The sequence below is a fragment of the Hemiscyllium ocellatum genome, chromosome 2, assembly GCF_020745735.1.
Source record: "Hemiscyllium ocellatum isolate sHemOce1 chromosome 2, sHemOce1.pat.X.cur, whole genome shotgun sequence".
Taxonomy (NCBI): domain Eukaryota; kingdom Metazoa; phylum Chordata; class Chondrichthyes; order Orectolobiformes; family Hemiscylliidae; genus Hemiscyllium; species Hemiscyllium ocellatum.
This window is the reverse complement of record NC_083402.1, coordinates 133,861,665-133,875,854: the sequence shown is the minus strand read 5'-3', so window position 1 is coordinate 133,875,854 and position 14,190 is coordinate 133,861,665. Positions and strand designations below refer to the sequence as shown.

At 45.2% G+C, this 14,190-nt stretch overlaps 1 protein-coding gene across 3 annotated transcripts in view; it reads left to right on the top strand.

Annotated features, from left to right (window-relative positions):
* Window positions 1-533: 533 nt before the first annotated feature.
* The window catches only part of gak (cyclin G associated kinase), a 127,773-nt gene continuing 114,116 nt past the window's right edge, over window positions 534-14,190 (top strand). For all 3 annotated transcript variants that reach the window (XM_060840133.1, XM_060840142.1, XM_060840124.1), the window contains exon 1: window positions 534-819. In XM_060840133.1, coding sequence (XP_060696116.1) covers window positions 681-819 — 139 coding nt within the window. In that variant the 5' untranslated portion in view covers window positions 534-680. The remainder of the gene's footprint in view (window positions 820-14,190) is intronic.

The window sequence follows — 14,190 nt, the reverse complement described above, 5'->3', positions numbered from 1 at the left end:
ACATTCCCTCCCTCCCTGTCACATTCCCTCCCTCCCTGTCACAATCCCTCCCTCCCTATCACATTCCCTCCCTCTCTGTCACAATCCTTACCTGTCACACTCCCTCCCTCCCTCCCTCTCTCTGTCACATTCCCTCCCTCCCTGCCTCCCTCCCTGTCACAATCCCTCCCTCCCTGTCACAATCCCTCCCTCCCTATCACATTCCCTCCGTCTCTGTCACAATCCTTACCTGTCACACTCCCTCCCTCCCTCTCTCTGTCACATTCCCTCCTTCCCTGCCTCCCTCCCTGTCACATTCCCTCCCTCCCTCCCTATCACATTCCCTCCCTCCCTGTCACAATCCTTACCTGTCACACTTCCTCCCTCCCTCTGTCACATTCCCTCCTTCCCTGCCTCCCTCCCTGTCACATTCCCTCCCTCCCTGTCACAATCCTTACCTGTCACACTCCCTCCCTCTCTCTCTGTCACACTCCCTCCCTCCCTATCCCTGGCCCCTCCCCCTTTCTCGGTGACGTTCCTGCGGAAGCGGTTCCTCCTGATCCGGCTCGCGGCGGATTCCCGGCGAGTCTAACCGCCCCCACCCCCACCCCCTCCCCCCCCGGGACCGTCACCGTGACCCGTGTCCCCCCTTCCCCGGAGTGTCCCTGTCCCCGGCCCCGGCCCAGGCCCCCGCTGCCGCAATGTCCATCTTCCAGTCGGCCTTCGATTTCCTGGCGGGCTCCCCCGGGATGGCCGCCGGCCGCGATCACAACGACTTCGTGGGTCAGACCGTGGAGCTGGGGGACATGAAGCTGCGGATCAAGCGGGTCATCGCCGAGGGTGAGTGAGCCCGCGGGCCGGCCACAGGCCGCCAGGAAAACCCGCTAAAACACAGGCCTCACTCCGGCCTAGAGCCCGAGCCGGAAAGCGGCCGATTTCCCTGTGGGGGTGGGGGGGGGATGTGTGTCACAGAGCCCCGGGGGGTGGGGGGGGAATGTGTGTCACAGAGCCCCGGGGGGTGGGGGGGGGAATGTGTGTCACAGAGTCCCGGGGGGTGGGGGGGGGAATGTGTGTCACAGAGCCCCAGGGGGTGGGGGGGGAATGTGTGTCACAGAGTCCCGGGGGGTGGGGGGGGGAATGTGTGTCACAGAGCCCCAGGGGGTGGGGGGGGAATGTGTGTCACAGAGTCCCGGGGGGTGGGGGGGGAATGTGTGTCACAGAGCCCCAGGGGTGGGGGGAATGTGTGTCACAGAGCCCCGGGGATGGGAGTGTGTGTGTCACAGAGCCCGGGGGTGGGGGGAATGTGTATCACAGAGCCCTGGGGGTGGGGGGAATGTGTGTCACAGAGCCCCAGGGGGTGGGGGGGGAATGTGTGTCACAGAGCCCGGGGGTGGGGGGAATGTGTATCACAGAGCCCTGGGGGTGGGGGGAATGTGTGTCACAGAGCCCTGGAGGGTGGGGGGGTGTGTGTCACAGGGCCGTGGGGGTGTGTGTCACAGAGCCCCGGGGGTGGGGGGGAATGTGTGTCACAGAGCCCCGGGGGTGGGGGGAATGTGTGTCACAGAGCCCCGGGGGTGGGGGGAATGTGTGTCACAGAGCCCCGGGGGTGGGGGGAATGTGTGTCACAGAGCCCCGGGGATGGGGGGAAATGTGTATCACAGAGCACCAGGGGTGGGGGAAATGTGTGTCACGGAGCCCCGAGGGTGGGGGGAATGTGTGTCACAGAACTCTGGGGGTGGGGGAATGCGTGTCACAGAGCCCTGGGGGGTGGGGGGGGATGTGTGTCACAGAACTCCGGGGGTGGGGGAATGCGTGTCACAGAGCCCTGGGGGGTGGTGGGGGGAGGAATGTGTGTCACAGAGCCCCGGAGGGGTGGGGATGTTTTGTGTCACTGAGCCCTGGGGGGTGGGGGGAATGTGTATCACTGAGCCCTGAGGAGGGTGGGGGGAATGTGTGTCACTCCGCCCCAAGGGGGTGGGGGGGTGCCTGTGTCACAGAGCCCTGGGGGAGGGGTGTCTGTGTCACTGAGCCTTGGAGGTAGGGGTGTCTGTGTGTCACTGAGCCCCCAGGGATGGGGGAATGTCGGTGCCTCTCATCCCAAGGGATGGGTGAATGTCGCTGCCTCTGATCCTTGGAGGTGGTCATTGGGGGATGTCGATGTCCCTGATTGTGGGGGTGGGGAATATACAGTTTATTTGATCTTGAGAAGTGGAGAATAAAATATTGGTGATCCAAGGGTTTGGGATACGCAATGTCACTGATCCCCACACAAAATGGATATTGGGTGTCACTAAAGGAAATCAAGAATGGCAGTGATCCTTGGAGGTCATGTATGTTTTGCATCGTTGATCTCCGTGGATGAAGATATTCTGTTTTGCACTTCCCACGATGCAAATATTCATTGTCAGTGATCTTGAGGCTAGGGGTAATTGACATCTGTGTGGATTTTGCGTGTCACTGATGCCCCTGCGTTGCTGTTTGTGTATCAATGATTCCCTCTTTGGGGATGTTGAGTGCCTGTGATTCCTGAGGTAGGCGTGTTCAGTCTGTCATTGGTCCTTTGACATGGAGATATTTCCTACGGACTCCTCCAGGAATAAACATTATTTGAATGATTTTCTGTGGTTGTGAGACCTTGGGTGCAGGGCAGTCACTATATCAATAAGTTTCAGACATGAGTGCATGTTCCAAGTCTGGTATCGAGAATCAAAAATTTAAATTGAGTCACTGATCACTGGAATGTCGAGTCGTAGAATACAATAGCAATGTTTTGTAACTTGTACGGTATTTATGAAAATAATACAGGGTGATGTATATAAGTTCCTACAATTCAGTACCATTTTAATTACAGAATTATAAAGAGAAATAATTGAGACAAAGTTAGGACAACGTTAGACAGACTAGGCAACAATAGCTTTGTGATTCTAAGGAATATGTCGAGAAAATCCTTATTGCAATCCTGAGATGGTGATGATAAATGTAATTGGAGGAACAACATACAACCTCTCATGAAGTATTGTAAGTACTTAAGCACTGCAGTCTGATGCTGAATGATCATAAATCTCACTCCTAGTTTCTTCCCACATGCAAAGTTTGTTTTGGAAGCAGTTTTTGGTTTTCTTTATAATCTCTTACATAAACTTTTGGTTTCCACCATCCCACCTCTTTTTGTGGGAATTGAGCGAAGCATTGGTTCCTGTAATTGCATAACACCTGTGTTTGTGCAGGTTCAGCTTATTTGGTTTACATTTTTTTGGTATCTAATTGATGTCATCTGTTTTAGCTGTCTTCAAGAAGGCATCTTGTCACAATCTTTTGGGCAACAGTTGAGTATTTTGCCATTGTGGTAATATCTTTTGGAAGTGAAATAGTATTTCCTGTCTCTGATGTGTTTGAAATCTGAGTAACTTTAAGCTGTCCAATAACATTTTGAGAACTAACTTTTCCTTGCCCTCCCTGAATATCTGTAAAGCACTTTTCCTACTGTTTTCTCCCTATGGCCATTTGCTTATTCCTGATGTATGCTCCCTTTGATGTCAGTTGTCATTTGTCACCTCTCTCAATGGCTGCAAGTTTTGACACAAATTTCTTCCTTTTCTCTCTGTGTTCCACAAGGGCATTCCCAACAAGGTTTACTGGAATTGAACAAGAACAACTTCTCTTGTCCCAAGTTAAAAATCACACAACACCAGGTTATAGTCCAACAGGTTTAATTGGAAGCACACTACCTTTCGGAGCGTCGCTCCTTCAGGTGATAGTGCAGGACTCAATCCTAAGACACAGAATTTATAGCAAAAATTTAGTGTGATGTAACTGAAATTATACATTGAAAAATATCTTGATTGTCTGTTGAGTCTTTCATCTGTTTGAATGCCATGATAGTTTCACTTCTTCCATGTGTAAATCACAAAACCTTTTTTTAAAAGTTACATTCTCAGGTTAGCTGTAACAATGGATGATAGCTAGAGGAACTGTAAAACCTGCGCCCACACCTTCTCCCTCACCTCTATCCAAGACCCTAAAGGAGCCTTCCACATCCATCAAAGTTTTACCTGCACATCCACCTATATCATTTATTGTATCCATTGCTCCTGATGCGGTCTCCTCTACATTAGGGAGGCTGGGCACCTCCTAGCAGAGCGCTTTAGGGAACATCTCCAGGACACCCGCACCAATCAACCACACCGCCCTGTGGCCAAACATTTCAACTTCCCCTCCCACTCTGCCGAGGACATGGAGGTCCTGGGCCTCCTTCACCGCTGCTCCCTCACCACCAGACGCCTGGAGGAAGAACGCCTCATCTTCTGCCTCGGAACACTTCAACCCCAGGGTATCAATGTGGACTTCAACAGTTTCCTCATTTCTCCTTCCCCTACCTCACCCTAGTTCCAAACTTCCAGCTCAGCACTGTCCCCATGACTTGTCCGGACTTGTCCTACCTGCCGATCTCCTTTTCCACCTATCCACTCCACCCTCTCCTCCCTGACCTGTCACCTTCATCCCCTCCCCCACTCACCCATTGTACTCTATGCTACTTTTTCCCCACCCCCACCCTCCTCTAGTTTATCTCTCCAGTCTTCGGGCTCTCTGCCTTTATTCCTGATGAAGGGCTTTTGCCCGAAACGTCGATTTTCACTGCTCCTTGGATGCTGCCTGAACTGCTGTGCTCTTCCAGCACCACTAATCCAGAATCTGGTTTCCAGCATCTTCAGTCATTGTTTTTACCTATGTGGAAGATGTTTGCCCCCCTGTGTTCTCTGTCTATGCCATGATGTTTAGATCAATTCTAATCTAAAAGTGAGACAACAGAGTTAGCCCGAATTAGGCACACTGACTTAGTACAGGCCTGAGATGGAATCTCATTCTTTTTATGTTTATATGACATATGCTTCACGTATTTTCATTGAATTACATTTTTTGCACTTTGCTGGTGGTTCATGCATTTAACAGAAACTGTATTGGTTTGCACTTTGGCTGATAATGATGGTGAAACTGTTAGTGCTCATCAATATTGCACCTGTGAAACTGGCAGCAACTTTGGAAGCATTTAATAGGAGAAATATGAACGTTGCTAGTAATTTTATGCATCATATGGGAAGTGATATTGAAGCCCCCTGCTGTCTAACAATCAACTTAAAATCACTGAATGGATGAAAACCTAACTTTTTGCACTGTTAGCCTCAATGTAAAACTCTTGGAAAAAAAACACCTAGATATGTATCGTATAAGCAGTGTTTGTAATGGCATGTGAAGTTCATAATTCGTGATGAACAGCCTCACTGGCTCTGAAAAACTCATTTTACTTTTATGAAACGTTAGATTTCTCTTAGAATCAAAAGAATATCCACATGTTGAAAATTTTTAAGAAAACTTTGATATTTAATTTCTTTTAATCCCATGTGCATGTCTGATGACTTAATTATATCTCTGAAATTTAATTAATATTGAAAGATTTGTTTTATATACATTTATAAAATTGAAGTTCATTTTATTTACTGATTGCTTGAGTGTGATTCACTGCTTAGCCTCCTTGATAAACACCTGGATGCCATGACTTGGCATCAAACTAAAAGTAAAATCACAAGAAGGAAAATCAATTCCACAAAAATTTATGGAACTTTGTGGAAACTTCCGTCCCAGTTAATGGTGAGACTTTATTGCTGACTGTGAAATCTAAATTGTATGTAGGTCAAAGGATGCATATTAATGGTGAGCACTGCCTTTCTTGAATCGCTGGAGATATACAGGAAGCTTCTAGGTTAAAAAGTTATGTGATTGTTGCAATTGTACTATTTAAAAAACAAAGAAGTTAAGGAAAAAAAAGCATACATCACAGTTTTTGTTTACTTTTTTTAGTCTAGTTGGGAAACATTGTTTACCTCTTAGCCAGCAGTGCTAATTACTGGAAGGACTAAGTTAGATCAGCTGGAAATATTAAGGGATTTTGTTATCACCAGGATTGCTGAACTAGAAGTGATTCAGTTTCAAGCATGCTGTCAGTCATCCTCCTACTTTTCTTCAATAACTGACCCCATTTTCCTGCAATGTTTGCAGTTATTAAAAAAATGTTATTTTGCCATAAGAGTAAAAAATGAGGTCTGCAGATGCTGGAGATCACAGCTGCAAATGTGTTGCTGGTCAAAGCACAGCAGGCCAGGCAGCATCTCAGGAAAAGAGAATTCGACGTTTCGAGCATAAGCCCTTCATGAGGAATAAGAGAGAGAGAGCCAAGCAGGCTAAGATAAAAGGTAGGGAGGAGGGACTAGGGGGAGGGGCGATGGAGGTGGGATAGGTGGAAGGAGGTCAAGGTGAGGGTGATAGGCCGGAGTGGGGTGGGGGCGGAGAGGTCAGGAAGAGGATTACAGGTTAGGAGGGCGGTGCTGAGTTGAGGGAACCGACTGAGACAAGGTGGGGGGAGGGGAAATGAGGAAACTGGAGAAATCTGAATTCATACCTTGTGGTTGGAGGGTTCCCAGGCGGAAGATGAGGCGCTCCTCCTCCAACCGTCGTGTAGTTGTGTTCTGCCGGTGGAGGAGTCCAAGGACCTGCATGTCCTCGGTGGAGTGGGAGGGAGAGTTAAAGTGTTGAGCCACGGGGTGGTTGGGTTGGTTGGTTCGGGCGGCCCGGAGGTGTTCTCTGAAGCGTTCCGCAAGTAAGCGGCCTGTCTCACCAATATAGAGGAGGCCACATCGGGTGCAGCGGATGCAATAGATGATGTGTGTGGAGGTACAGGTGAACTTGTGGCGGATATGGAAGGATCCCTTGGGGCCTTGGAGGGAAGTGAGTGTGGAGGTGTGGGCGCAAGTTTTACATTTCCTGCGGTTGCAGGGGAAGGTGCCGGGGTGGAGGTTGGGTTGGTGGGGGGTGTGGATCTGACGAGGGAGTCACGAAGGGAGTGGTCCTTGTGGAATGCTGATAGGGGAGGGGAGGGAAATATATCCCTGGTGGTGGGGTCCGTTTGGAGGTGGCGGAAATGACGGCGGATGATACGTTGTATGCGGAGGTTGGTGGGGTGGTAGGTGAGAACCAGTGGGGTTCTGTCTTGGTGGCGGTTGGAGGAGCGGGGCTCAAGGGCGGAGGAGCGGGAAGTGGAGGAGATGCGGTGGAGGGCATCGTCGATCACGTCTGGGGGGAATCTGCGGTCCTTGAAGAAGGAGGCCATCTGGGCTGTGCGGTGTTGGAATTGGTCCTCCTGGGAGCAGATGCGGCGGAGACGAAGGAATTGGGAATATGGGATGGCGTTTTTACAGGGGGCAGGGTGGGAGGAGGTGTAGTCCAGGTAGCTGTGGGAGTCAGTCGGTTTATAATAGATGTCTGTGTTGAGTCGGTCGCCCGAGATAGAAATGGAAAGGTCTAGGAAGGGGAGGGAGGAGTCTGAGACAGTCCAGGTGAATTTGAGGTCGGGATGGAAGGTGTTAGTAAAGTTGATGAACTGTTCAACCTCCTCGTGGGAGCACGAGGCAGCGCCGATACAGTCATCGATGTAGCGGAGGAAAAGGTGGGGGGTGGTGCCAGTGTAGTTGCGGAAGATGGATTGTTCCACATATCCTACGAAGAGGCAGGCATAGCTGGGGCCCATGCGGGTGCCCATGGCAACATTTTGCCATAAGAGCCCAAGTAGGCCATTCAGCCCATTGAGTCTGCTCCTCCTTTTAATGAGATCATGAATGATCTGGTAATCTTCAACTCAATTTCCTGTTCTCTTCCCCATAGTCCTCATATCTCGTACTGATTAAAAATCTATCTTGGCCTTGAATGTATTTAATGATGCAGCCTTTGCAGCCTTCTGTGATAAAAAATCCATAGATTCACCATGCTCTGACAGATAATTAAATAGTTCCTGTCTCAGCAATGATCCCTGTGACACAAAACAAGTTACAGGTTATCTCCTGAAAGTGCCCTCTTAACCCCAACCCTCTGTCTTCTATTAGTTAGCCAATTCTCTATCCATGCGAATATACTACTTCCAACACCACAGGCTCTTATCTCATTAACTAGCCTCGTGGTACTTTATCAAACATCTTCTGGAAATGCAAATCTATATCATTCACTGCTTCTCGTTTATGTATCCTGATTGTTACCTCCTCAAAAGATTCTAATAATTTTAATATACTCACTACAGTTATCTCAATTAACTGTTCACCTAAATTATTGTTAAAAGTGCAGTCACTGACACTCATTTGAAATTAAAGAGTACAGATGTTATTGGTTTAATACTTTTCACATGTAATCGTGTGTGTTTAGAATATTGAATAGCTTTACTTACAAGGTCATTATATTGTGAGCAAAATTTGCTTTGCTGAAATGTAATGTAAAATGGAAACAAAAGACTTGCATTTTTGTTGTGTTTTTCATAACTACTAGCCATCTCAAAGCACTTTACAGACAATGAAATATTTTGAAAGCATACTTGCTTTTGTAATGAAGTAATATGAGTCTAATTTTGCATGCAGCAAATTCCCACACAACTACCTGATGAAAGCTAATGCTTCCACATAAACCTGTTGGACTATAACCTGGTGTTGTGTAATTTTTAACTTCCCAAAAACAGGGATGTGACAATAATCATACTGTCTGCTTTTTATGTTATTGGTTGAGGGATAAATATTGGTCAGGCCGTGGATGGTAACATTGTTCAAATTGTGTCATATGATCTTTTCAATCCATCTCTGGGGACAGATAGAACTTTGGTTTAATGTCTCATCTGAATCATGGCACCTGCAACAAGTCCTCAGTTCTGCACTGGGGATACCATTCCTAATTTCTGTGCTCAAATCCTGGATTGGGAGTTGTGACTCAGCAATGAGTGCCACCAACTAAATCACAGCATACTCTCAAGTTGGCTGATTTGAACAAATGATTTTTTTAATTACATTGCATCGTCTGAAGAATTTAGCTTTTATTATACATTCTAATGATTTATTGTGATCAAGGCTGAAGAACATTTAGTCACCCCATTTTGGTGAGAGTGGTGCTTGTGAAATTGCAATTAAAGGCAAAGCAGAATGCTTGGTAACATGAAGAAGATTTTAATCATTGGGCAGATAACCTGTTAGATTAAGAGGAATGTATTTTCTTTGACCAATTACTTTATTTCAAAAGAGCAATACCGTAATTGAATTAGTGTATCTGGAAATAACAAACCATTTTAGTTACTTAGAGTCATAGAGACGTACAGCATGGGAACAGACCCTTGCAACATTTAAGAGGCATTTGGATGGGTATATGAATAGGAAGGGTTTGGAGGGATATAGGCTGGGTGCTGACAGGTGGGACGAGATTGGGTTGGACTTGATTGCGTGTTACTGAATAGTTTCCGATTTAGATAATGAAATGGGATGCAATTGGTTTTAAAGCGGGTGTGATCAGTTGAAATGAAATCACTTGAATATGAACAAAGTTTGTCAAACTTTCAATTATCAGGCAATGAATTGTGATTTAGAAATTAAGATAGTATCTTAATATAATTTGGTATTTACGTTTTCCCACTGTTGTGCACTGAACTGAAAATAATCTAACCTTTGGCCTTGCAGTGATGGGGTTTGTCATCTAGGCGAGCATTTATTGCCCACCCCAGGGCTGTTAAGAGTTAGCCACATTGCTGTGGATCTGGAGACCCAAGTAGGCCAAAACCAGATCAGGATGGCAGTTTTCTTCCCTGAAGGATAGTGGTGAGTCAGATGGGTTTATCCTAACAATCAGCAAGAGATGGAGAAAGTGAGGACTGCAGATGCTTGGAGATCAGAGTCGAGAGTGTAGAGCTGGAAAAGCACAGCAGGTCAGGCAGCATCCGAGGAGCAGGAGAATCAGTGTTTCAGGAATGAAGGGCTTATGCCCGAAACGTCTATTCTCCTGCTCTTCGGATGCTGCTTGACCTGTGCTTTTCCAGAACTACACACTCGAATCGGCAATGGATTCACAGTCATAATTAGATTCTTAATTCCAGAATTTTGTTGAATTCAAATTTCACCATCTGCTGTGGCAGGATTTGAATCTGGGTCCCTATAATATTACCTGGGTCTCTGGATTAATAGTCCAGTGATAATGCCGTGAGACCATCACCTCCCATTTGCAGCACTTGTGCTTGCTGCTGAATGTGGAGATCTAGATTTCACACAAACAGAAGAGAATGGGAGCAGCTTCATGTCAATGGAGAAGGACTAATGAAGAACTTTAAATCATGTGGAGAATTTTATTTTGCACGAATGAGTTGTGAACTTTATTCCATGCAATTTGGAAACTTAGATCGCTCTTTGCTCTCTCCAAGCATTACTTTGGAAAAGAATAATGAAGCTTCAAGTATTGAGTTAGAACAAGTTGGATTAAAACAGAAAGTGCTGGAGAAATGTAGAAGATCTGGCAGCATCTGTGGAGAGAGAAATAAAGTTAACTTTTCAAGTGCAGTAAAACTGTTCTTCGAAACAGTTGAAGTTAAATGTTAATGTTAATTCTGTTTCTCTCTCCATAGATGCTGCCAGACATGCTGAGTTTCTTCAGCACTTTGTTTTGATCTCACATTTCCAGCATCCACAGTTTTTTTGCTTTTATTCCAGGTTGCGTAAACTTGATTTAAAGAAAGATCTATAAGAGGTGTTTAAATGATACAGGGATTTGATGGGGTAGGTAAAGAGAAATCAATTTTTCTTCTGGGAGAATAAAGAAAAAGGAACCACAATCTTAAAATTAAAGGCAATTAGGACTGAAATCTGGAAGCATGTTTTCACACACAGCGAATGGAAACTCACTGTCCAAAAGGCTGTGAATGCTGGCACAGTTGAGGTTTTTAAAGGTGTGGTTGAATGTCTTGTGAAACATGTTAGGGGTTGGTCAGCTCAGTTTGCTGGGAATGTGGTTTGGGTTAGAGTGCTGTTAGCAGGGTGGGTTCAATTCCTGTACCGGCTGAGGTCACCATGAAGGCACTGCCTTTTCAACCTCACCTAAGGTGTTGTTGACCCTCGGTCAAACAGTTGTTGCTGTTTAATGAGAGAGGAGCCTACTGTGACTTTCACTACACTCAGTTTTGTCAAGAAATTTTGAACAAATTTGGATAAATGGTGCAATCTGTTGTAGAGAGAATCGGACTTCAGGGATTGAATGATCTATTTCAGTTTCTAAAATTTTGGTTATTTCTTGCTCTGTTTTGCATAATATCTTATGGCTGCTGGCATAGTGATGGTATTAAACATGAAATCATGCAGGACATTAGGTCTCTAATTTTTACAGAGTGACCTTCAGTGGGCTGTAGAAGAAAGTGAAAGAGCACCAGGTAACTCATGGGTCTTTTGGGTTAGCATTTGATCATTGCTGTTCTTTAACTCAATAAGCAAAGTGCACCTATATTTGTAATTGAAGCTTCTTAAACTAACTGCAAAATTCAATTAACGTGATAGTTCTGACAATATTAAAGCTTTGAGCAAAAGAGGACAACAGAATGTGAGGTGGCAGTGCTAGCTACAGGATCTTGCACTTAATGGAAGAGACTTAGCTCTCCTAAAGGTATTGATTCCCTGCAGAGTGAGGTTAGGAACTTGTCAATGCTGATTGTACCTGATGGTGTCTTGTCTAACAGAACAATATATGTGAGTATGTTAGATTGTTGAGGGAAGAGGAACGAGGAAAGGTGACAGGAAGCCTGACTTCAGGCCGTTCCTGAAGAAAGGCTTATGCCCGAAACGTCGAATCTCCTGTTCCTTGGATGCTGCCTGACCTGCTGCGCTTTTCCAGCAACACATTTTCAGCTCTGATCTCCAGCATCTGCAGACCTCACTTTCTCCATTTTCCTCACTTAGTCAATTTTCAAATGACGTGTATAATATGCAAGCAGTTTTTAACCATGTGTAGACTTTATGTTGTACAATACGACCTAAAGTACTATGGAATCACAGTTCAGTTTGAAGCCACTCAACCCATGGAGCCTGTGTTTGCTTTTTTAAAAAAGAAATTGAGAAATAATCTCCGTTCCACACTTGCTGCATTGTGCTCCATCATCTGTTTTACAGTTTTCTCTGAAAGGATGTCATGGTCTCTGTCTGAATTATCCCAATGATTGCAACTAGTTGGTAGCATTCTGTTCAACGTAATTGCAGCTAAACAATCATCTGTGTTGGCTTTTCTTCAGGCTCTTCTTCCATTGTCAGTTGTGTTCTCTAAGGATCTATTTTTGTCTCCTGCTTATTTCTACATGTTGTAACTGAAGAACACAGCATCAGTACACGTTTCCACATGTGTACTGATGACATCCAGCTTAACCACAGCACCCCTCTCCACCAATCCAAACTGTCGGACTGCATTAGCAGTATTCAATACTGGATTTTAAATTTTTAAAAATTTGACCGCAGGCTGTAGATGTTGCTGGCCATGCCAGCATTTATTGCCCCGCAAGCAGTTGCATGTCAGCCACATTGCTGAGAGTCTGGAGTCAGGTTTAAGCCAAACCAGGTAAGGATGGCAGCTTCCTTCCCAGAAACAGCATAAGCAGCTATTCCTTTCAACTAACTGTTGGAAATTCTGAAGTAATTGTCTTTGGACCCTGCCTCAAACTCTGCTCCTTAGTCAGTAAATACATGCCTCTGCCTGAGTCTGAACCAGACTTCTTCACAACCCTGATTGTTAGATAAATTCTGGCCACACATCTTTGTCATTGTTAAGATGACTTATTCACAGCTCTAATACCTGATTCTACCTTACTTTAGCTGCTGCTGAAATCATCAGGTCATCATGAAATTATCATCATCAAATCTGTGCCTCTTGATTTGACTATTCTAGTGCTTTCCTCACTGGTCTGCTCTCAAGCGTCATATGTAGCTAGTATGATCATATTGAAAGCTCTGTTGCTCATGTTCTCTTGCACCAAATCCCAATCACCCATAACTGGCATACTTATTGGCCCCGGTTAAGCAACATAGAGTCAAAGAGCACAGAAACACACCCTTTGATCCAACCAGTCCATGCCCAACATAATCCCAAACTAAAATAGTCCCACCTGCCTGCTCCTGGCCCATATCCCTCCAAACCATTCTTATTCATGTACATATCCAAGTGTCTTTTAAACTTTGTAATTGTACCCCACATCCATCACTTCCTCAGGAAGTTCATTTCATGGACGAACAACCATCTGTATAAAACATTTGCGCCTCATGTCTTTTTTTAAATCTCCTCCCTCCCTAAAAATGTGTCCACTAGTCTTGAAATCCCCCACCCGAGGGAAAAGGCAACTACCATTATAAGCTTCTATAAGGTCCCCTCTCAACCTTCTATGCTCTATCTTGATTGCAAATTGTCATCCTTATTCTCAAATGCTCCCATGCCCTCCATATACATACTTACACATACCTTTTCCGAAGGTTCTGCAGTCCTTTAGTTGTGGTCTCATGTGCAAACCCTGATTTCAATCACTCCATTTTTGACAGTTTCCCAAACTTTAAAATTCCTTTCCTAAACCTTTTTATCTCTTTCTCCTTCAGGAGATGCCACGTGCACTTTGGTCTAATATTGCTGTATGTAGCTCAATCTCAAATTTTATTCAACTGTGCTCCCATGATGTGGCTTTAGGATGTTTTCTTACGTATAAGGGCCTGTATACATAAAGTAGCAGTTATTCAAAGGAATAGTTTAGGCAGAGTCTGTTACTTTAAAAGGATTCAATCTCTTTCCATTATGTGTGTGAACACGTGTATCCTTTGGAATTGTTATTGGTTGCTACTGAAATAACTTCTTATTTTAAAATTATTTCTCGGATAATTAAGTTAGCTTCCTATTGTTATGTAGAGGGATTCTGGTCTATGTATCCCTTCTTTCTTGCTGAACCTCTCTGATTTGTCATCTCTTTTTCTTCCTTTGAGACTCCCCTTTAAACTCACCACTGTAACCAGGTGTATGACCAAACAACCTACGTATCGTGCAATGTACCTCTATGGAGCACTTAGCAATGCTATAATCCCAAACTAATCTCCACATTCCAAGACCTAGGTTTCTGCTCCATCCTCTGCATGTGGATCCTTAATTTCCTTACTCACAGACAACAGTCAATGAAGATAAACAACACACCTCCTCCCCGACAATGCTCAACCCTCTACTGTACTCCTTATACACACATGACTGTGCGGCCAAATTTTGTCTGAAATCCATCTACAATTTTGGCACCAATATTGTAGGTTGGATCTCAAACAATGCTGCAACATAATACAGGAAAAAGATAGAGTGGTTGGTCAC